At 37.9% G+C, this 23911-nt stretch overlaps 3 protein-coding genes, 2 long non-coding RNA genes and 1 pseudogene across 7 annotated transcripts in view; 2 read left to right on the forward strand and 4 right to left on the reverse strand.

Annotated features, from left to right (window-relative positions):
• Positions 1-9965, forward strand: part of LOC103521088 — a 12925-nt gene extending 2960 nt beyond the window's left edge. Inside the window, exons 2-11 of one of the 3 annotated variants that reach the window (XM_026831910.1) lie at positions 2143-2332; positions 2382-2412; positions 2916-3062; positions 3558-3679; positions 4087-4190; positions 6552-6729; positions 7437-7573; positions 8421-8527; positions 9119-9272; positions 9763-9899. In XM_026831910.1, the coding sequence (XP_026687711.1) occupies positions 2143-2332; positions 2382-2412; positions 2916-3062; positions 3558-3679; positions 4087-4190; positions 6552-6729; positions 7437-7573; positions 8421-8527; positions 9119-9272; positions 9763-9868 (1276 nt within the window). In that variant the 3' untranslated portion in view covers positions 9869-9899. The other 2 variants (XM_017448812.2, XM_017448814.2) reach the window with 2 other exon arrangements.
• A 368-nt stretch (positions 9966-10333) lies between these two features.
• Positions 10334-10942, reverse strand: LOC108253965. Its single transcript, XR_003394664.1, has 2 exons — positions 10871-10942; positions 10334-10457 (listed from the first exon to the last, which is right to left on the reverse strand). It is a non-coding gene; the product is annotated as an uncharacterized LOC108253965 (long non-coding RNA).
• A 2889-nt stretch (positions 10943-13831) lies between these two features.
• On the reverse strand, positions 13832-14952 carry LOC103521107 (annotated as a pseudogene).
• Positions 14953-16063: 1111 nt separating this feature from the next.
• On the reverse strand, positions 16064-17059 carry LOC113472335. The gene is made up of 2 exons (XM_026832035.1): positions 16772-17059; positions 16064-16309 (listed from the first exon to the last, which is right to left on the reverse strand). The coding sequence occupies exons 1-2, from the start codon at positions 17006-17008 to the stop codon at positions 16064-16066; spliced, it is 483 nt and encodes a 160-aa protein (XP_026687836.1). The 5' UTR covers positions 17009-17059.
• A 1544-nt stretch (positions 17060-18603) lies between these two features.
• Positions 18604-19494, forward strand: LOC113472270. Its single transcript, XR_003394662.1, has 2 exons — positions 18604-18839; positions 19453-19494. It is a non-coding gene; the product is annotated as an uncharacterized LOC113472270 (long non-coding RNA).
• A 1091-nt stretch (positions 19495-20585) lies between these two features.
• Positions 20586-23911, reverse strand: part of LOC103521114 (glycine dehydrogenase (decarboxylating), mitochondrial) — a 29961-nt gene continuing 26635 nt past the window's right edge. The window contains exons 27-29 of the mRNA XM_026832037.1: positions 23355-23456; positions 21304-21347; positions 20586-20784 (exon numbers count right to left, since the gene is read on the reverse strand). Of these exons, the coding sequence (XP_026687838.1) occupies positions 20671-20784; positions 21304-21347; positions 23355-23456 (260 nt within the window). The 3' untranslated portion in view covers positions 20586-20670. The remainder of the gene's footprint in view (positions 20785-21303; positions 21348-23354; positions 23457-23911) is intronic.

A 23911-nucleotide genomic window follows, 5' to 3' on the forward strand; every position in this document is an offset into this window, starting at 1 on the left:
ACCTCTTTTCCCAAAGTTTTTTTTTTTAAAAAAAAAAAAAAAAAAAAAAAAAAATCAATCTAGGTACAGTAAAATGCATGTAGGTAAGTGTATTATAGTACCTGTTAATAGAATTCTACAGAGATTATAAAACACAACCAAGGTAAGCTATGTACAATGTACATATTATCAAAGGTCAGAGGTTCAGTTTAATTAGCATAAATATGGTAGGTTCTATTATTGGTTCTGATACTCTGCTTTATAGAATACTTGTAGAACTCTATTTATTGTTTTATCAGACATGATAATACAAGACTTTAGATAACAAAATATGAATGCTAAATATGTATATACAGCCCCTTGCTGGTTTGATAGTTTAACACAGTTACCCAATTTTAATTATTCACTCAGATTGATATTACCTATGTATAGTAATAGTAAGTATGTATGAATTGTTTTAAAAAGAATTTAAGAACTTATCAGTCTTCCAAAGAAAAACCTTGAGACCTAACTTTCATTTTGACCCTCTAGCTCTACATACAAATGTTAAATGCCGAACGCAGCTTTTTGAAAGAAATTGGGCGGGGTTCCGTCTTCCCTGAAAATAGATGGGATTATTTTTTGCTTGCTTCAAATTAGGTTAGCCTAGTTTCTTATTGAGTAAACTAAGAAGATGTAACACAGAACACAGAGGTACCTTAGTACGTCATACACAAAAAGCCCACTCTAAGGCTTAGGTGTAGAGGCAAACAGTCCCAAACAGAATGGGTTGAGCTTCTACGAGAATATACGAATCTAGCTTGGTAGGTTGTGTGTAGATCAGTGGTTCTTAGGAAACCTATGGTACGAAACGGACTAACCAGTCTGTTTTATTTTGGATACTCTGCTCTCAAGCATAGGTACTTTTTGGAGGCAAGATTTTTTAAATAGATAAATAAGAAGAATGGTTTATTTCTTGTAGGCAACTCAAACAATCTCTTTCTGATGTTCCTGTATACGTACACATTAGTACTTTTCAGGAAGTACTAATGCAAAGAAGATAATACCTACCTATATCTTTCCCAGAAAATTCTGATTTCTACTTACGCTTTGAACTTGTTTAGCAGTAAATTATAGGTTCCCAGTCTTGTGGTGGTGTAAGTTGCTTGTCTCAGAAGACCTGCAGACAAACCATTGTACATGGCAAACACTCCTTCTTTCCTCAGGATGGTTGTGAATGCTTGGATACTGCTCCGGTATTCTTTAGCTTTGTCCAGCTGCATTCGATTCTTGATCAAGTCCAAGGGCTGAACGAATACTGTGGCAGCCATCCTGGAATGATTAAGGAGGTTGTGTGTTCATTAGATTTTGATGGCTTTTTATTTTTACTGCTTGAATAGGACTAGAGTTTTATTGCCCCAGCATGGTAAGTGACTTCAGTTACATAGTAATTATATACCTACATAGTTATTTCTTTTGTTTGAATTACTTCTATCTAGCTAAAGTGTTTGTTACCTCATCTACCCAAGTTGCCATCCTGGAATGATTAAGGAGGTGTGTTCATTAAATTTTGATGGCTTTTTATTTTTACTGCTTGAATAGGACTAGAGTTTTATTGCCCCAGCATGGTAAGTGACTTCAGTAACATAGTAATTATATACCTACATAGTTATTTCTTTTGTTTGAATTACTTCTATCTAGCTAAAGTGTTTGTTACCTCATCTACCCAAGTTTCACTTTCCTTTATCCTATAGTTTCATTCTTCTTCTTACGTTGTCTTCCGAAGCTGATTGCTCTATGCTCCAAGCTCTACTCTTTTTTGAACATTTGAAGCAAAGGAGGAATTTTTATTCGTTTGAGCATACTTAAATGCTTGTGACAAATATCGTTCCCCAATTATTACACCTAGATAAATTTTATGGCTTGACTTGGACTCGAACCACCATCCTCCACATCCAACGCGTTAACCATTGCACCATTGAGGTTCGTGTTTCGAGCTATAACATAGAAAGCAATACTTGGACTGACACTTGACAGTACATCAGTTGTGTTTCAGGCCAGCAGACCAAGCCTCAATGTTCTTATCCTCCACATCCAACGCGTTAACCATTGCACCATTGAGGTTCGTGTTTTGAGCTATAACATAGAAAGCAATACTTGGACTGACACTTGACAGTACATCAGTTGTGTTTCAGGCCAGCAGACCAAGCCTCAATGTTCTCACAAGATAGAGGTGAACGCTCAAGTAGGCAGAATACAATCCCCTGGCTATCCATACCCGTATAGGTCAGGGTGTGAATGGACTTACACTATCAATGTGGGAGAGTATGGGAGTGAGATTGAGATCATTATGCAGACGTTTGATATCGATCAGGCTGCTGGAGACAACCTGTATGTAGCTACTGGTAAGTCATCAAGATCAGGCTGCTGGAGACAACCTGTATGTAGCTACTGGTAAGTCATCAAGAGTAAGTCATCGAACATCCTACATTGAGAGCTACTGGTAAGTCATCAAGAGTAAGTCATCGAACATCCTACATTGAGAAGAAAAAACTAGGGTGCCGGAAGCCCAATCGAGTGACTGGGTTCCGGAACTCTAAGACGGAACTTTACATCTGGACACTCTCACGTTTTAACAAAAAGCCCACTCTCAGGCTTAGATGTATAGGGGCAAAACACCCTAAAAGTCGGGTTAAGTTTTTACGAATCTACGAATCCACACGTTAATATAGCATTCAAAATTTTAAATCAGGGGAAATAACCCAACAATAGAGTTCTTCCACTCTTGCACTTGGGGCGGGTTAAGATTATACGAATCCCCCACGTGGATACAGTATTCAAACACCCTAAATCAGGGAAAATAACCCAAGAATTCTTGCCAATCCCAGGAAAAATAACCCAAACCCAAGAGTTCTTCCACCCTTAAACTTGGGGTACCACATCACTCATTTTTTCAGGCACCATTGAGGACAACCGCAACTGGTACAAGATAGAGAAGACAGATCTGGAGGTCTACGTTCGATCCCCGGCCATACTGAGATTTGTCACCACTCAGCATTTGATCAACACACATGTGGGCTTCAGTATTGTATTCCGAAAACATGGTGAGTTCATCAAACATAAGAGGCCTTAAAAAAAAGAAGAAAAAAAGTTTATAACAATAAAAAGCAAAACATATCAAAATTTGTACCTATATCTACTCTTTACTGAAATTCAATCAATGGGCACGATTAATACGATTATTGCCAAAGCCCAAGGCAATCTCTAATCTCTGCCATCCAACCCTTGTAGGTTTGTAGAGGGAGCTGGTAACAATGGAGGTCTTATCGTCCCAAATCGAAAGCGGAAGGAGGACAATAGAAGAAAGAGGTTTTATAGAGGGATAAATTTACTCCCGGGCGGACATTGCACCCGCGACCTAGGGCGTACAAGGCACAAAGTAGAATAGAATAGACCTTGTTTATCCTGCTCGAACGACACTAACATGGGCGGTTATGGGAATGGGTGTAACCGCCAAAGTAGACACTTGGAAGGGTACAATGTAATAGACGTGCAACGACCCACAGCTATCTAGGCTAACTTGTCATTTTGGTTTTCAGATGACATGGACAATTTCGGTACCACTACCACAGAACTTGCCACTTCTACTTCGGAACGTAACACAGCTCCTTGCTATAACAACTGGCTACTCATTCAACTCAAAGGACTCTCTTTAGCTGAAGTAAGACGAGAAAACACCCTAATATACTGATGGCTGTTCCCTAAATGGACAAAAGGAAAGGCGGAGATAGGACATTAGCTAAGGGAGAGAAAGAGCAACTCAAAGAATTTTTTCTTGGTTCACCATTTGTGATCACAATGGATAATACATTACTTTGAACCTTTTTTTCCAAGAGGTTTGACAGAGGGAACTGTAAAACCGGGGATCTCATCGTCCCGAAATCGAAGAGAATAGGATAGGAGAAAGTCAGCCGTTCCGAGAACGAACCTTATTTGTTTAGGATAAAGTTCACCGCGGGTGGGATTTGAACCCGCGACCCAGCGCTTACAAGGCAGACACTTAGAACTTTACATTTATTATTAGGACAGACTTGATTCTCGTGTTTTCAAGGAACATTGGGATTTCAGTTTCAGCAAAGGAAAGAATCATTCCAGCGAGCCATGGCCAATGTTACCGCTATCTACAGTGCTGAGTTATCGCTCAATATCAGTCAATTTCTCAAGAATATCGGGTAGGTAAGATACTTTCAAAGATAATGAAGATAGTCTCTTTTTTTATTCCCAGGGCGAGGTAGATGGGAAGTTTGAATAAGACTAAAAAGTCTCTTTACCCCAGAAGACTAAACAAGGTCTTCCAGAGCGAGGTAGGTAGGTAGTTAGGAAGTTTGAATAAGACTAAAAAGTCCCTTTACCCCAACAGTCTCAGGTCTTCTCAGTCTCATGCCGATCACTCACGCTCAGACCGCCTGACAAACCTGGGTCTGTCATTCAGTCGGAACACGTCGGAAAAAGCTTCCGACCTCGGTGTCTCAGGTCTGAGAGTCTAAATAGGTATGTTGTATGTAGGTATCCCCAAAAATATTCTGCTTGAAACAGACGGCAAAAAAGTGAGAAACCGCAGGATTTTTAAGCTAAATCCCCTTTAGGGGTGATCTTTTTTTATTATTTTATTTTTTAAATGACATGATGGGTTAAAAACACTCGGTATGATTCTCGTGTTTTCAAGGAACATTGGGATTTCAGTTTCAGCAAAGGAAAGAATCATTCCAGCGAGCCATGGCCAATGTTACCGCTATCTACAGTGCTGAGTTATCGCTCAATATCAGTCAATTTCTCAAGAATATCGGGTAGGTAAGATACTTTCAAAGATAATGAAGATAGTCTCTTTTTTTATTCCCAGGGCGAGGTAGATGGGAAGTTTGAATAAGACTAAAAAGTCTCTTTACCCCAGAAGACTAAACAAGGTCTTCCAGAGCGAGGTAGGTAGGTAGTTAGGAAGTTTGAATAAGACTAAAAAGTCCCTTTACCCCAACAGTCTCAGGTCTTCTCAGTCTCATGCCGATCACTCACGCTCAGACCGCCTGACAAACCTGGGTCTGTCATACAGTCGGAACACATGTGACCGAAAAAGCTTCCGACTTAGGTGTCTCAGGTCTCAGAGTGAGTGACAGGCATCAGAAAGCAGCAGTCTAAATAGGTATGTTGTATGTAGGTATCCTCAAAAATATTCTGCTTGAAACAGACGGCAAAAAAGTGAGAAACCGCGGGATTTTTAAGCTAAATCCCCTTTAGGGGTGATCTTTTTTTATTATTTTATTTTTTAAATGACATGATGGGTTAAAAACACTCGGTATTGACATTATGAGGACTGTTCTTCCAGTCCCAATACTCCTGAGGCACATTCCAGCTGGGACCATAGATGGATTCCAGAAAAGCTTGTGTGCAAGCTAAATCCCCTTTAGGGGTGATCTTTTTTTATTATTTTATTTTTTAAATGACATGATGGGTTAAAAACACTCGGTATACAGCCATACAGATTTCTATGTGAACTTCAACATGAATCATTAAAGGAGAGTACCTCCTCTGATTGTATTTATTAGTCATAGGTTTCCCCTCTCACATTTTACCGATTATTTTAACCAAGAATATTGATACGAGACACACACCCTAATTCCAATGAGTACATAGTACATACTTTGATAGCAATAAAAAGACCGCAGAGTACCATATTACTTTCTATTTTGATAAATAATAAAAAGACGGCGTGTGCCCTTGTAGCGGTGCTGCTTGCTGAATGTTCGAGCTTTGCTGATTGGGCACTCTTTGAACTTTGATGATCCAAAATTTTCCAGGAAGTAGGAAATATTTTCAGGAACATACAGTCCTGGTACAGGAGCAAAGGGTTTGCTCAGAAATCTGAAATATGCGGAGAACACAGATTAAAAATAAACCAAAACACTCTCTAGGTCTATTAAGAAATATAAATTTCATTAAAAGAGTAAATTTCTTCATGTTGGATTTTTTTTTTTTTTTTTTTTTTTTTTCCTTCGGCGAGATTTGAACCCTGCTTTAAATGGTATACAAAGACCTTACTCCTACATCAAACAGTCTTGTTTCAATTCTCCCTCAAAGACGAAAAACGTAGACCGCCTTAACACGGGAAAAGGCGAAGAAAAAGAAGAAGAATGCTCTTTACCTAAACAAGTTCCACTGCTTAGCCAGAACTCTACATTCAAGTAAAACATGACAGATGCTACCCGACTCAATAACTTGTACGATTTATGCATGAATCTGAATGCCTGGGATGTAATATAGCGGTGCTGCTTGCTGAATGTTCGAGCTTTGCTGATTGGGCACTCTTTGAACTTTGATGATCCAAAATTTTCAAGGAAGTAGGAAATATTTTCAGGAACATACAGTCCTGGTACAGGAGCAAAGGGTTTGCTCAGAAATCTGAAATATGAGGAGAACACAGATTAAAAATAAACCAAAACTCTCTCTTAAATTTCTTCATGTTGGATTTTTTTTTTTTTTTTTTTTTTTTTTTTTTCGGCGAGAGAAAACGAAGTGTTTGCCTTTCGGAATTTTTTCAGCTATGACAAGCTCATCCTGATCAACTCCGTGGACAATTGCAAGCACTGCTTCCTTTACAAGGACCAATGTATCCAGGTGAACATCTCCATCAATAGCAATAACATCGGATTCCAAGAGATCAGACAGATCTGGAATCTGTACAAGGATTGCTATCTGTTCCGGTCGATTGGCATTGAGGTAAGTGTGGATCGTCAGTCTTCTTCTTTTTCTTCGCCTTTTCCCGTGTACAGACGCGGGGTCGGTGTTTTTCGTCAGCCTCTCAATCAACCCTAACTAGGGTGATTGCTTTGGGCTTACATATGGTTTTGGCAACAAATTTTACGAGTGGATGCCCTTCGCACCCAACCTTTGCCATTTCTTTAGCAAGGGAAAAGTGTGGACATTTTATCAAACAGGTTCGATCCCAGCCGAGGTATGGAATTTTATTCTCATTTATTATCGTCCGTGTACAGACGGGGTCGGCGTTTTTCGTCAGCCTCTCAATTAGCCCTAACTAGGGTAATTGCTTTGGGCTTACATATGGTTTTGCCTACAAATTTTACGAGTGGATGCCCTTCGCACCCAACCTTTGCTATTTCTTTAGCAAGGGAAAAGTGTGGACATTTTATCAAACAGGTTCGATCCCAGCCGAGGTATGGAATTTTATTCTCATTTACTATCGAATTCCCACCTAACGATCTGTCGAAAGATCAGAGTGGTAGTCATGTAGCTTTACACCTTCTAAGTCTGATAACCTGTTTTACACGCTTTTCTATGTTGGTCTTATCATTTATTATCGAATTCCCACTTAACGATCTGTCGAAAGATCAGAGTGGTAGTCATGTAGCTTTACACCTTCTAAGTCTGATAACCTGTTTTACACGCTTTTCTATGTTGGTTTTCAGGAGCACACTAATTCGGATTACCAAATGGATGGCTTAATAATGACTTGGCTCGTAGCTTCTGTTCTGCTCGCTATTACTGTAGTCATACTGCTAGCTATTCTAATCAAGAACAAGCGGATCCTTACTTATGTCACTTGGTAAGTATCAAACCTACTGATTTCGGCGAGAAGGACCTTCAAAAGATTAGGGCCTATAAACTTCACAGGTTTTTTTTTAGAGGTTTGACAAAGGGTCTGCTAAGGTCTTATCATCCCGAAATCGAAGAGAAGGAAGACAGGAAAAAGCCAGCCGTTCGGTTCTGCTCGCTATTACTGTAGTCATACTGCTAGCTATTCTAATCAAGAACAAGCGGATCCTTACTTATGTCACGTGGTAAGTATCAAACCTACTGATTTCGGCGAGAAGGACCTTCAAAAGATTAGGGCCTATAAACTTCACAGATTTTTTTTTTTAGAGGTTTGACAAAGGGTCTGCTAAGGTCTTATCATCCCGAAATCGAAGAGAAGGAAGACAGGAAAAAGCCAGCCGTTCCGAGAACGAACATTATCCCATCAGGATAAAGTCCGCCCCGGGCGGGAATCGAACCCGCGGCCTAACGCTTACAAGGCAGACGCGCTACCAATCAAGCTAACTAGGCTGGCAAAGTTCTGCGATTACCTACATACTCGTAACTAATTCTTGCTTGAACAGTTAATAATTTTCCATTTCATACATTCCAGGTTTCAAATGAGCTCCAAATCAGGCTCCAAAGATCAGGACATCATCTTCCCATCTATCTCGTAAATAATTCTTGCTTGAGCAGTTAATAATTTTCCATTTCATACATTCCAGGTTTCAAATGAGCTCCAAATCAGGCTCCAAAGATCAGGACATCATCTTCCCATCTATCAAGCTAACCAGGCTGGCAAAGTTCTGCGATTACCTACATACTCGTAACTAATTATTGCTTGAACAGTTGATAATTTTCCATTTCATACATTCCAGGTTTCAAATGAGCTCCAAATCAGGCTCCAAAGATCAGGACATCATCTTCCCATCTAAAAGCGGACACTGTGAGAATTTCCGTCCCTACCTACCCAACTATGACCATTGTAAGTTATCATAAGTGTTTAAATTTTTTATTTCACAGTGTCATCATTTCTCGACGATCTATTTCTCAAGATAGAGTGTTTTTTTTTTACAAAGATTTATTTGCAATATTTGCATTGAATCAAAATCAATTAAAAAGAAACTTAACAGTGATTTGTGTAAAAATCAAAATTTTTTTATTTTACAGTGTCATTATTTCTCGACGATCTATTTCTCAAGATAGAGTGGTTTTTTTACAAAGATTTATTTGCAATATTTGCATTGAATCAAAATCAATCAAAAAGAAACTTAACAGTGATTTGTGTAAAAATTACTATGGACGGGCAAATTTGTTTATTCTATGTTTATTTATAGGTAGAATTATAGATATCCATGTTGAAATTGATGGGAGTAGAAAATCAAAATTACTATGGACGGGCAAATTTGTTTATTCTATGTTTATTTATAGGTAGAATTATAGATATCCATGTTGAAATTGATGGGAGTAGGTAGGTTGACTTCTCTTAGAATGGTCTTATGACGCAACTTGTGGGAAAGCAAAGTGCAAAGAGCCAATAGACTAAGAAATATGCGAATATTTTTGTCGATTTCAGATGTGAAACCCAACAAGAAGAAGCATAGAAAGACCGGATCTACAAAACAACAGGTCTCCCTTAGTAATGATGACATAGATTTTGATGCCATGTTGTACTCTCTTGAGATGTATAATCCCTCTTTGAGATTTAGTGCAATGCAAGGAGACCCCATGTGAGTTTATCAATGAGTATTATTTATAAATAAACCGATAATATGAAATGAACTATAGACAGCGACAAGAAAAAATAGACAAATATCCTAGCAGTTTATATCGATTAGGATTACACCAATAAAATTGCATAAGATCAGACTGTGGGAAATACTGTACGGAACTTTCGCTGTAATTTCCCTCGTAGATAAAAAAAAAATATCCCTCTGTTCGTAGATAAATCGAATATACCTAGTTTATCCTGCCCAAATATTACTAAAAAGTTCCTTTAACCCAACAGTCTAAACAAGGTCTGGTGAACTAGTATATTCTATAGGAAGTAACATGCTATTTACAGCACAAGTTAACAGATACAATAATTAAAAAAAAAAGATCTTACTTAATTTAATAGAATTGCTGCAAATACTGCTAACTCCAAGCAACTTAAACAGTAATATGTAGATATATTTTTCACATTTAAATTATTGAACTCGATTTTTTTTTCTCATACAGGGAGGTTCATACACACAATCATCCTCTACCAACCAGTGCCAATCTCCCACGAGTTGATCCACCCAATGAAAAGCTCCGAAGATATCCAACCAAAGAGTTTTTCTGAGATTCGAATCCCGCCGAGCACAAGATTTATAAATATGGGTCAGGTGAGATTCAGAAATCAAAGGAAATTCAAGAGAGAGAGAGAGAGAGAGAGAGAGAGAGAGATAGAAGGAGTTTCTGACTCGTTCAGGATAAAATCCGCCCCGAGCGGGAATCGAACTCGAGGCCTAGCGCTACCAACCAAGCTAAATAGGCAGGCTAAAACTAACATTTGTATAGTTTGGTTCACACTACTCTCCGGCCAAACTCCGTTGAACTCGACATTATGAGGACTGTTCTTCCAGTCCCAATACTCTTCGTTCAGGATAAAATCCGCCCCGGGCGGGAATCGAACTCGAGGCCTAGCGCTACCAACCAAGCTAAATAGGCTGGCTAAAACTTACATTTGTATAGTTTGGTTCACACTACTCTCCGGCCAAACTCCATTGAACTCGACATTATGAGGACTGTTCTTCCAGTCCCAATACTCCTGAGGCACATTCCAGCTGGGACCATAGATGGATTCCAGAAAAGCTTGTGTGTCACATGGCACGCGAACTTTCAAAGATATGAATTCGGTCCAGCACAGGTCAAACTTGGGAAATGTGAATCTGAAATTAATGAGGAAATTTAGATTTTTTTTTTTTTCAAAGTTTAGCTCATCGTCCCGAAATCGAAGAGAGAAGGAGGATGAGATAGGAGAGAGCCAGCCGTTCAGGATAAAGTCTTATGTGTTCAGGATAGAGTTCGCCCCGGGCGGGAATCGAACCCGCGACCTAATGTTTACAAGGTCGCCAACCTTGTAAGCACTAGGTCTACCCTCGCTACGAGCCAAGCGCTCTACTCTCCAAGCTAATTAGGCTGGCTAATCAGAGTTTAAACTTAATCTAACTTTATCTCTTGAAGTAAGCAATGAATGGCTAAAAAATTTAAATCAACAAATCAGATTGCTTACTCCAAAAGACAAGCTAAAATCGAGTTTAAACGCATACTGAGGTTCCGGCAATTAGTCGACAATACTCACTTGTACTTCCTTCTGGACTCGGGTTGCGTAGCGCCATTCCACACGGACTTCTCGTCTTCGTAGAAGAAAAACGAACAAATCAGATTGCTTACTCCAAAAGACAAGTTAAAATCGAGTTTAAACGCATACTGAGGTTCCGGCAATCAGTCGACAATACTCACTTGTACTTCCTTCTGGACTCGGGTTGCGTAGCGCCATTCCACACGGACTTCTCGTCTTCGTAGAAGAAAAACATGTCCAGTTTGACATCTGGTATGGACGTGGCCACCAGTGAATATTCCAGGGAATCATTGATCAAACCAAACTTGTGTTTGACAGTGAAGTTCTTTTCCGTAAGTTTGGTGATCAACTGAGGGGTGAAATCTTTAGCGTACAAACCAATGTCCACGTCACTTGAATAGGGAATGATGTTGCATTCGCGGAAATAACCTTGAATTGAAAAAAAAGATGATTAGTTTTGGTTGAGTTTTACACATTTAGAAATTAATTTAGTTTTACATGTTTAGAGTTGGAGGAAATCAGAAACATAAACTAAAGAGAGCTAGTCAAGTGCCTATCTCACAGACACGGAAAGTAACTACTTATGTAAGATATGTATATGGGAAGGTTCATCTACACAGCGCCCACTTCACATTGACAAAGTAGGTATTTTACTCACTGAAGAAGTTTTTTGGCCAGGAAGAAAAATGTTCTCGAACCTCTTATGCTTTTTTCAACTCAAGGAATATGTACTGTAAATTGACCACTGATGCTTAGAGCGGAGCTCATACGTCCCGAAAACCATGCTTTTATGAAACCACCTAGTCGAAATGGAGACGGAGCTAGTCAAGTGCCTATCTCAAAGACACGGAAAGTAACTACTTATGTAAGATATGTATATGGGAAGGTTCATCTACATAGCACCCACTTCACTTTGACAAAGTAGGTATTTTACTCACTGAAGAAGTTTTTTGGCCAGGAAGAAAAATGTTCTCGAACCTCTTATGCTTTTTTTAACTCAATCGAATATACCTAGTTTATCCTGCCCAAATATTACTAAAAAGTTCCTTTAACCCAACAGTCTAAACAAGGTCTGGTGACATTCGCGGAAATAACCTTGAATTGAAAAAAAAAAGATGATTAGTTTTGGTTGAGTTTTACACATTTAGAAATTAATTTAGTTTTACACGTTTAGAGTTGGAGGAAATCAGAAACATAAACTAAAGAGAACTAGTCAAGTGCCTATCTCACGGACATGGAAAGTAACTACTTCTTATGTAAGATTTATGGGAAGTTTCGTCTACACAGCGCCCACTTCACATTGACAAAGTAGGTATTTTACTCACTGAAGAAGTTTTTTGGCCAGGAAGAAAAATGTTCTCGAGCCTCTTATGCTTTTTTTCAACTCAAGGAATATGTAAATTGACCACTGATGCTTAGAGCGGAGCTCATACGTCCCGAAAACCATGCTTTTATGAAACCACCTAGTCGAAATGGAGACGGATAACTCAAGGAATATGTATTGTAAATTGACCACTGATGCTTAGAGTTAGAGCGAAGCTCATACGTCCCGAAAACCATGCTTTTATGAAACCACCTAGTCGAAATGGAGACGGAACGTGTTGGGACCGAGACGGGACGTACGAGTATGAGTTTGAACCCGGCTTTAAATGGTATACAAAGATCTTACTCCTACATCAAACAGTCTTGTTTCAATTCTCCCTCAAAGACGAAAAACGTAGACCGCCTGAACACGGGAAAAGGCAAAGAAAAAGAAGAAGAATGCTCTTTACCTAAACAAGTTCCACTGCTTAGCCAGAACTCTACATTCAAGTAAAACATGACAGATGCTACGAATATTGTGCCCGATACTGCTAGTGCTAACAATGACTATAATGAATTCATGAATGACTTGGAGGAGGATGTACTGTACAGACAGAACGTGAATATCTACAAGGCAGGACCTGAGATACCTGTAGATGCCAATGATATAAACACAGAGGATGAGGATCCAGATGCACCAAGGATAACATTGGAGGAAATGTTGGATGATCTTACTATAGATGATGTAGATATGGAGGAGGAAGTAACTTCTGATCAATGAGATAAAATAGTAAGCAACAAGTTACAAACCATGAAATGGTCATAAACTCATTAAGAAACGTGTTTTTTCGCTCCCCTTTGTCATGTTGAGCTTTTACCTTTGGGATTACTTCTCAAAAGCATTAAGACATAACATTTGAATGTAAAATTTATAAATAATAATTATTAATTTATAACTTTATTAAAGTAATAATCATAACATCATTAATTACTTTGTTATTCACAATGGCTTCTTTTTACTCTAAAAACATTAATAGTTCTACATACCTAGTTAAGTCAGTAGTAAGCACTTAGGTAAAATATCAATTACCTATTCCTACATCTGTATCTATTCGTATAATAACTAGGTACTTACCTATAATAAAGGGCAAATAATCATAATGTAATAAGCTTTCAATTGAGCTATTTCTGAACATAAGCAATATAAGGTATAATTAAAATTACTTCATAGTGATAGACTCTGAAACATATACACTATCTGTTCAGGTAAATATTTGGGTAATACATTTTGCTCTACACTTCCTGAATTGTGATAGAATAGGAACTTATTAATGAAATGAATACACTGGTTCACATCCTGGGCATGTGGTATACTAGCAATATTCTCCAGCCTCCTATCTGTATCCAAGCTACTGGCTACATGAGACTTGATATACTGACACAAGTACACTAGGTATTGTTCACCTATATCTTTATCTGAACACATTTTCAGGATATCCGTTACCTTTTTTGCTTGAACTGAATAGTTGACATACCTCATCAAAGTTTTGTGATTTGTTCAAACTGTACCTGTAGTATGACACAAGTAGCTTTTCCCTTATAGTTCCAGGCACATAAAGTTCAGTGACAAGAAGCATGACACCATACAAATACAGAGCCTCACACATGAGCTGACATCCTTTTGAACACATTTTCAGGATATCCGTTACCTTTTTTGCTTGAGCTGAATAGTTGACATACCTCATCAAAGTTTTGTGATTTGTTCAAACTGTACCTGTAGTATGACACAAGTAGCTTCTCCCTTATAGCTCCAGGCACGTAAAGTTCAGTGACAAGAAGCATTACACCATACAAATACAGAGCCTCACACATGAGCTGACATCCTTCCTCATCTAGAAATACACTTTCAATACTCTCTTGAATATACACATTGTTTTCCAAGTTTTCTACATACTGATTCAGATTGATAGCAAATTTGTAAATGTTTTCAAATACTACATAGAATCTCACAAGTATCTCAAGATAGGTGTCCCTGATCTTCTCATCAAGCTCTTGTAGCTGTTGGCTTCCTTCAATTTTATTGTCCACTGTTTCATTCTGGCTGAAATATGAAAAATCTATGATCAAATCTGAATACTGCTTGTTCACATCTGTCTGTTGGAAAATTGAAGGAATATGATCTTTGAGTCTCAGTAACTCGGCTATGATAGCATTGCCACGAGACACCAACTCCAATATTGTCACTTTCCACTGCTCATTGGACTCATTCATATTGATGCTTGGTAGTTATATCATCCCTGTTATCCAATGAATATCTAGAAGAGAAAAAGAAAGCATAAGATGCCTATCGCATTGTAAAAAAAAAACACGAGATGGAGAGGAAAAAGGTTCTGGGCTCTTTTGCATAGGATTTGACGGGTTGCAACACAGGGCATGATAGTGATTCATCTGGATTATGCTTGGTGAAGCTTTTCCAGTAAGTCACAAAACTAAAGAGACACAGATATTAAGTTAGTTCCTTTATTTCTGCTATTGTAAGGATGAGAGAGCAAAATCAGGCTTGAAACAAGGGAGAGAAAAAGATAGCTAGGTACTTACCAAATTGGGATGGGTACTGTGAATTTTTATCTACCTGTGTGTTACGTATAAACACACTAGCATTGTTTTATTTACTGTCCAAAACTTCAAAAGGGCTTTCTTCTGATTTGAATTAATAAATTTAACTCTCATTATCTCATTAAAATCAAATACCTACAAAAGATCAAGTTAAACTAACACTACACTCAAAAAGTGATTAAATTTAATTTGAACAATTTCAAAAATTCCCGCTAGCCGCCACTGATAAAAGAAATGGCGCATATTTTTTTCTCTGTTGCTAGGAACTTTGCACACGATCCCAAAGAGTTGGGCCTGCTAGCTTGGCCCGGCCCAAGTGGTGAAGTGAAATTTTTACAAAACTAAAGAGATACAGATATTAAGTTAGTTCCTTTATTTCTGTTATTGTAAAGATGAGAGAGCAAAATCAGGCTTGAAACAAGGGGGAGAAAAAGATAGCTAGGTACTTACCAAATTGGGATGGGTACTGTAAATTTTTATCTACCTGTGTGTTACGTATAAACACACTAGCATTGTTTTATTTACTGTCCAAAACTTCAAAAGGGCTTTCTTCTGATTTGAATTAATAAATTTAACTCTCATTAAAAAGCAAATACAAAAGATCAAAAACTAACACTCAAAAAAATTTGAACAATTTCAAAAATTCCCGCCAGCCGCCACTGATAAAAGAAATGGCGCATATTTTTTCTCTGTTGCTAGGAACTTTGCACACGATCCCAAAGAGTTGGGCCTGCTAGCTTGGCCCGGCCCAAGTGGTGAAGTGAAATTTCGCCCATGACGTGTAGGTAGGTTATGTTTCGACCACAATACGTTATGTTTTGACGGGGCAACCATTAGCCGTAAAGTTGAGCAACATCGAGCATGGTTGGTGGTTGAAATCAGAACTTGGTCAGTAGTCCTTGATCTGATGGCTAGCACTAAAATACTTTTGCTTAGGTATATTTAAGTACTTGCCTACACTTTAAACTTACTTTTGAAGAGCTCTTTCCAGATTGACTTTGTTCATATGATTGCTTATTGATAAACCCAAGGTGTTCATGTGTTCAGATAAATAGGGGTCACTTGTCACACTTCCAACCCACCAAAAACTCTGAAACATACCAAGGGAAATACATCAATAAATTATGAAATCATTACAATACAGTAGGTATATAATAAAAAGTCAATGAAATATTGTTCATCAGCAAGGAAGCAAGCAAGTAAGGAATGAGATCAAAGTAGCTGTAGATAATATTATGTGCCTGACATTTTGTTATTTTATTTGTTATTATTAATCTATGAGTTTTGTCTGTTTCTATGTATGAGGGTGCTTCTGAAATATGCTATAAAAATAGTCAGAAGAATAGATGGGGGAGAACAAACCTCTCTTGAATGTAAAACATAAATATGTAAGATTAAATCTTGTTTCCTCAGAAATATTCCAACAACTTTGTTCTTGAACTGGGCTCTAGGCAGTTGTTCTGGCTGTATATTCTTGGCATACACAAGGTCAAAGCCTTTTATTTGGAGCAGAGGATCAATCTGAAACCAATAAAGGTCTAATTAGAATAGGCAATAGGTAGTAATAGGCAATGAATAATTGGGTACATCTGATAAAAGGGTATTGTGGACACTGAATGACAAGTTTACTTAATTTTCTGTGTGTGGATCTTTTGTGGGAACCTCTTTTGTACAGAGTAGGTACAGACAATAAGGATTTTTACCCAAGATGGAAAATTAGTGTACCAGAGCCTCAATAAAGATCTAATTAGAATAGGCAATAGGTAGGTAATAGGCAATGAATAAGTGGGCACATCTGATAAAGGGGTATTGTGGACACTGAATGACAAATTTACTTAATTTTCTGTGTGTGGATCTTTTGTGGGAACCTCTTTTGTACAGAGTACAGACAATAAGGATTTTTACCCAAGATGGAAAATTAGTGTACCAGAGCCAGTGTTTGGTGATGGTTCAAAAAAGGGTTTCTTATTTAATTTCACTAACCTGTGCTTGAAATAAATGCATGCTTTTTCCATCCAATCCAAAAGAATAGAACTTATCAAACTGATCTTCTTGTAGTAAGTCTTTAGCTGTCTGAGGATCATACAAGTTGACAAATTCAAGACTCTTCTTATCAAGGAGATACAGTTTTATCTCAAGTCTACTGCACAATGAAGCCAATTCCAACATTGCTTCTTCATCTGAGAGCTGACTGGTTTTCAGATACTGAAAGTTTTTCATGTTCAATTTGTTGTAAGCAAACAACTGTGCCAGAATGAAGACAAGTATCAAAATGCAGATGATTAGAGCAGTTTTATCTCAAGTCTGCTGCACAATGAAGCCAATTCCAACATTGCTTCTTCATCCGAGAGCTGACTGGTTTTAAGATACTGAAAGTTTTTCATGTTCAATTTGTTGTAAGCAAACAACTGTGCCAGAATGAAGACAAGTATCAAAATGCAGATGATTAGAGAAATATTGTGCCTGATACTGCTAGTGCTAACAATGACTATAATGAATTCATGAATGACTTGGAGGAGGACGTACTGTACAGACAGAACGTGAATATCTACAAGGCAGGACCTGAGATCCCTGTAGATGCCAATGATATAAACACAGAGGATGAGGATCCAGATGCACCTAGGATAACATTGGAGGAAATGTTGGATGATCTTACAATAGATGATGTAGATATGGAGGAGGAAATAACTTCTGATCAAGGAGATTAAATAGTAAGCAACAAGTCACAAACCATGAAATGGTCATAAACTTATAAGAACCGTGTTTTTTTGCCCCCCTTTGTCAGGTTGAGCTTTTACCTTTGGGATTTACTTCTCAAAAGCATTAAGACATAATATATGAATGTAAAATTCATAAATAATAATTTATAACTTTATTAAAATAATAATCATAACATCATTAATTACTTTGTTATTCACAATGGCTTCTTTTTACTCTAAAAACATTAATAGTTCTAGATACCTAGTTAAGTCAGTAGTAAGCACTTGGGTAAAATATAAATTACCTATTCCTACATCTCTGTATCTATTCGTATAATAACTAGGTACTTACCTATAATAAAGGGCAAATAAGTAATCATAATGTAATAAGCTTTCAATTGAGCTATTTCTGAACATAAGCAATATAAGGTATAATTAAAATTACATCATAGTGATAGACTCTGAAACATATACACTATCTGTTCAGGTAAATATTTGGGTAATACATTTTGTTCTACACTTCCTGAATTGTGATAGAATAGGAATTTATTAATGAAATGAATACACTGGTTCACATCCTGGGCATGTGGTATACTAGCAATATTCTCAAGCCTCCTATCTGTATCCAAGCTACTGGCTACATGAGACTTGATATACTGACACAAGTACACTAGGTATTGTTCACCTATATCTTTATTTTTTCAAAAAAAACTTTTGGTTATTAAACTGCAATGTTGGTCTAAACTCACCAATCACCATGTCCTAAAGCCCTTATCCTTAATGGACTCTGCACTCTCCACCTGTCATTTTTTATCCACTGAAAAAAAAGTCTCCGTTTGTTAATTTTTTCTACACAGGGAATAAAAAATGTCTCCATTTGTCAGAAGAGTGTGGAGTTGTTTGTAGAAAGTCTCCGTTTGTTAATTTTTTCTACACAGGGAATAAAGAATGTCTCCATTTGTCAGAAGAGTGTGGAGTTGTTTGTAGAACAAGCCACAGGTCTAAACTTCAAAGTCTCCTATTTAAATGCACCTTGGGTTTCTGTGCAAGTGCATCTGCATTAAACATTAATCAACATAAAGTTTGTTACACTGGTACAAGAATTAATGAGTGATACACACTGGCATGCTGAGGCTAGAACTTGCACTGCCATGCAGCCATGCACCTAGATAATTTAAGGAGACAATCAAATTCTCCCACTCCAAGTACTTTTACTTTGGTAGTTTGTTTATTATTATTATTTTCTTTTTTTACAGGTGCATTAAAACCAACACAAAGATGGATGCAAGTTGTGCAAGCTGGGCTAGCAGCATGTCCAGCTTGGGAGATGTGCAGAAGACAGCTGCTACAATGTAAGCTATGAGAAAATAAGAATGATCATACTTTTTTAACTTAAGGGAAAGAAGCAGAGATATACAAAAAATCCAAGGCCCAAAGACAGAAATAAGTCTAGCCCCTACACCTAAGTTTCAGACTATCTCTGGAATAATTAGGAGTGAGTTTTTTTTTTTCTTCTTCTTCTTTTCAAATTTCACAGAAATTTAATTAACTGTATGAGAGTTACAAGTATTGTTATCACAGAACTAAAAGCTGAACCTAACACAACACTCTGTTTGGTCAAGTACCTACTTTGTTAATCCATAAATTTGTTCCTCTTTACTTTTCACTGAATCATTTAGGTACTTACACAGTGTAATGTGTCTATAAAAATCTTGGTGGTTATTTTGATGACCTTGTTAAGATTTAAATCTTGATGGTGCACAAGATCACAAGTGAAAGAAAAAAAATCTCAACTGTTACCTAACTACCTATCTGATCTTTTTAGATTGTGCTGTCAGGTTTTTAGCTAAAACTGATTGCAAAACCTGCCAAAACCAAGAAAAACAGCAAAAAGATCTTCAACACTCAACAGCACCAAAAAAATAATTCTCAACTGTTACCTAACTACCTATCTGATCTTTTTAGATTGTGCTGTCAGTGTGGTGTCAATATTGAGCCTAATCCAGCCTTCCAGGCACATAAAGTTCAGTGACAAGAAGCATGACACCATACAAATACAGAGCCTCACACATGAGCTGACATCCTTAAAAAATAATTTTTGAAATATTTTGAATATTTGCCGCCCACGCAAAAAAAAACACGCAACAGAGAAAAATCTTGAGCGAATGAGCGCGGCAGTTTTCAAATTTTCATTTTCAATCCTTTTGGATTTTTGTGACCATAACGTGTAGGTACGTTATGTTTCGACCACAATACGTTATATTTTGACGGGGCAACCAAGCCGTAAAGTTGAGCAACATCGAGCATGGTTGGTGGTTGAAATCAGAACTTGGTCAGTAGTCCTTGATCTGATGGCTAGCACTTAAAAAAAAAAATCTGGTGTGAACATCACACGACTTTCTATTACATTTGAGTATCGAACCCGCAACTTCTCAACTCTAAGTCAGAGAGTATTATGTCAACTACCCTCGGTCCCAATTAGTTGAAATAATCGAGGTTCTACTGTACTTTTAGCCTGTAGGTCTCAATTGACACTTACACGCCAATAGGTCCCATACCCGGACCGCCACCACCATGAGGTATACAGAAAGTCTTGTGCAGGTTAAGATGGGACACGTCGGACCCATAATCACCTGGCCTGCATAGTCCTACTTGAGCGTTCATGTTAGCCCCGTCCAAATATACCTGGGAACATGGGAGCCCAGAAGACTAGCTTGGTAAATAGAAAGTATGCATAGGTGACCTAGGTGAACGAGTATGAGTAAGTACCTTGGTACCTATGCCGCGTCCTAAAAATAAGTCGAATAAGTTTTTTCGTGGAATACCTACTGGAATAGTGATTCAAATAACCTATTTTTTCTCCCACAATAAATCGCGAATGTGCGACGTTTTCGAGGATTCTGGGCTGTAAGGTGTAAGAGGACTAAAATAAAGAAAATTAACAATAAGATTTTTTTTTTTCAATTAGGTACCTACCTATTTTTATTTCCATAGAACTTACAATTTATCAACGACCAGTAGTAAAACCTTAAACAATCCAAGAGAACTGTCTGAATTAATGACACAAAGTCATTAGAAGTTACCAATCGAAAAACAATGTTGTGTATACAAGTGATATAGCTTCTTTTCTCAAAGGCTTTAATGGCAGGATTCTCAATGAGTTCTTCCACCTAAACGGACAGTTTATGCCTCTACAGGAGGCAGGATGGGTGGGCAGGAGCAAACCAGATTCTTGTCTCCATAAGCATCGTCTATTCTACTCACAGTAGGCCAAACCTTGTGATTTTGTACGGAAGCCTACAAACCAATGGAAGATCATATCAATAAGACAGTCAGGGGCAACGATCGATAGAAACACTACATCCGAACATCGCACGACTAATAGAGCATGGTGTTCCAAGTGCTCCGAGGCTGGAGAAAGCCAGCCTTTCCGAGAGTAAACATTACCCGTTCAGGATAAAATCTGCCCCGGCCGGGAATCGAGCCCGTGGTCTTGCGCTTACAAGGCAGACGCGCTACGGACCAAGCTAACTAGGCTGGCGAACGCTCTTTAAACAACTCTATTTTAGAGGCTGTCCTATGTGAATAAAAGCTCACCAATGGGACCAATGCGACCTACCTGTGAACCTGCCTCGGTAGCGTAGTGGTCAAGACGCTCGCCTGGTAAACAGGAGGGCGTGGGTTCGATCCCAGCCGATGCATGGAATTTTATCCTCATTTATTTGAGATTTTGACCACATAATAATGGAGCTCTAAGGGTTAGGTGGTAGAAACCTTCCACTCAAGAGTCTATTATTATTACCAATGTAAACTTACCAATGGGAAAGCCGCCTGTATCCTAGAGTAGGGCCTGTTCCATTATCTCAACTGTTACCTAACTACCTATCTGATCTTTTTAGATTGTGCTGTCAGTGTGGTGTCAATATTGAGCCTAATCCAGCCAACATGTGTGTGGCATGTCTGAGAACACAGGTAGACATCACAGAGGAAATCCCCAAGCAAGCAACCATCTACTATTGCAGAGGATGCAGCAGGTAAGATGTAAAAGTAAAAACAAACTAAAATATGATACATAATACAGTTTGCATTATTGAATTAGTTCCTATGTGTGTAAATAAATAAATATAGGAAGTAGGTAATTGAAATTATTCTTAACACTCACTTGATTTTTGTGCCATGCTGGTTTGTGCTTTTTGGTGAAAACTTGAAAGAAAAGGTAAAAATTACCCAAATTTGATGTGCAGTCTCATCTATTGGATCATATAGGTACTTGTATTGAAATCAGTAGAAAGCTGTCCATCACATTACTTTTACTTGAAGAAGGTAAGTTAAAATAGATGATGTAAGCATGGAAATCATATTGAGAGGTTTACATTCTACCAGACCCTGGTAACTAGGTACTTACCTACCTCCTTGCCTTACTTTTATTAAACTGCAATGTTGGTCTAAACTCACCAATCACCATGTCCTAAAGCCCTTATCCTTAATGGACTCTGCACTCTCCACCTGTCAGTCACATTACTTTTACTTGAAGAAGGTAAGTTAAAATAGATGATGTAAGCATGGAAATCATACTGAGAGGTTTACATTCTACCAGACCCTGGTAACTAGGTACTTACCTACCTCCTTGCCTTACTTTTACCAAAAGTTTTTTTTTGAAAATAAGATTCACAACCGGTGCACCGGCTAGAGTCCACCGGTTGATATAACACTGGTGGATTGGTGGATAAACACGCAACAGAGAAAAATCTTGAGCGAATGAGCGCGGCAGTTTTCAAATTTTCATTTTCAATCCTTTTGGATTTTTGTGACTCATCTATCCATTGTTCTACCTGAGCATTGCTTGATAAACCATGGAATTCCTTCACTGAATCCAAAGCTTGAATAAACTGAACAATCTTCTGGACACTTCCCATTTCATCACTGAAATTCAAGCTCTCTAGATGTGAGTTTATCTCTGAAAACCATTTCTCCAGTTGCTGATTTTTATGAACCTTGGGCAATGGTTTAGCACCACTGAATAATTCTATTAAATAGTTTAACCTCTCATTGCATTCTTGCTTACAACTGTTCCACTTGTTCTGTTTGTCCTCTAGTAGAGCCTTTAGAAGTTCTTTTATTTTCAATTCAAACTCACTTGTATTCAGTATCAGTTGAAACACATCACTCATGTTGATATTATTACTAACAATGTCCTTGATTTGTTTACTTTTTTTACTTGCTGCTACTCCAGATATAGTTTCATGATTGGAGCTTGTATGTAGAACCAACCATCGGATTGTAACATTACATTCTCTTGCCAAATTCAAAATCTTGTTTGTATTATCCAAAACATTTTCCTCAGTTAGAGCTCCATCTTTTAGAAGTTGATTAGTCTGGCTGGTTAACTTGATTATTTTATCTGTATGGAATGTACTGTATTGTTTTACATTACTTGTTTCTAAACTGTTACTCAAAGCTAGTTTGGCAGCTCTGTAAGGTTCCCAGGCATCAATCAGTTGCACAGTGATACCCATGTAAATACTGACAATCCAATTATCAGGGAAGAACTTATCAACTACTTCCCTCATGTTAGCAGTATTGTTATGTAACACAGATGTGTCAAAATAGAGGCATACAAACAGCATACTAGCCTGATTTGCCAAGGCAGTACTTCTGTGTTGTGGTAGTGGATATGCCACAATACTGTGGTAGATGTCATCTGTACGTAGCTTACCAAGAATCATATTGACCAAGTTTTCATTGATGGGAATTCTACTGAACACATTTTCATCTATCCATTGTTCTACCTGAGCATTGCTTGATAAACCATGGAATTCCTTCACTGAATCCAAAGCTTGAATAAACTGAACAATCTCTGTTCCATTCAGAACCCAGCAGCTGTTTTTGAGTGTGAGGCGAGAGTTTGAGTACGTTGATGTCTTTATCTACCTTACCCTCTTCGATTTCGCGGATTTCCGACCTAATACCTGTGAACATGGAAAACGGACGTGTGAAGAACGGAAAACGCATGAAAAATCGTACATGGAAATGACATGTGAATGTATGGTGTATTGTGGACATGGTCTGAAATGTGTTGACACGGTTGGGATTCGAACCCGTGTCCTTCCGCTCATCAGAGGAAACATGATAATAACTACCGAAATTTCTAACTGATTGGCAAACAATGGGAAGCAAAATTTGACAACAATGTTTGGTTGAATTTGAGCCCGAGTCGCAGTGGTAATCCAATCTACATAGAATTGTTTATGTAAAAATTGGTTTTTCAGTGATGGATGAACAAATTAAAGGCCAAAAGCCAAAATCCATATAGATTTTATTTTTAATATGCGATGTACGGATACAATGTAATGATTACCACCTTTTTACAAACTTAATAATCCTTTGATTAACCTTCTACAAATGATCTTTCTTTCTTTCTTTT

Source organism: Diaphorina citri, unplaced genomic scaffold (genome assembly GCF_000475195.1).
Source record: "Diaphorina citri unplaced genomic scaffold, Diaci psyllid genome assembly version 1.1 scaffold73, whole genome shotgun sequence".
Lineage (NCBI taxonomy): Eukaryota > Metazoa > Arthropoda > Insecta > Hemiptera > Psyllidae > Diaphorina > Diaphorina citri.

Bases quoted from the DNA above. Each gene is read 5' to 3' on its own strand.
- LOC113472335 (XM_026832035.1), bottom strand. From the start codon at position 17,008: ATGAAAAACTTTCAGTATCTGAAAACCAGTCAGCTCTCAGATGAAGAA. The intron at 16,310-16,771 runs GTTAGTGAAATT...TATTGGTTTCAG, and splicing joins TGCATTTATTTCAAGCACAG to ATTGATCCTCTGCTCCAAAT.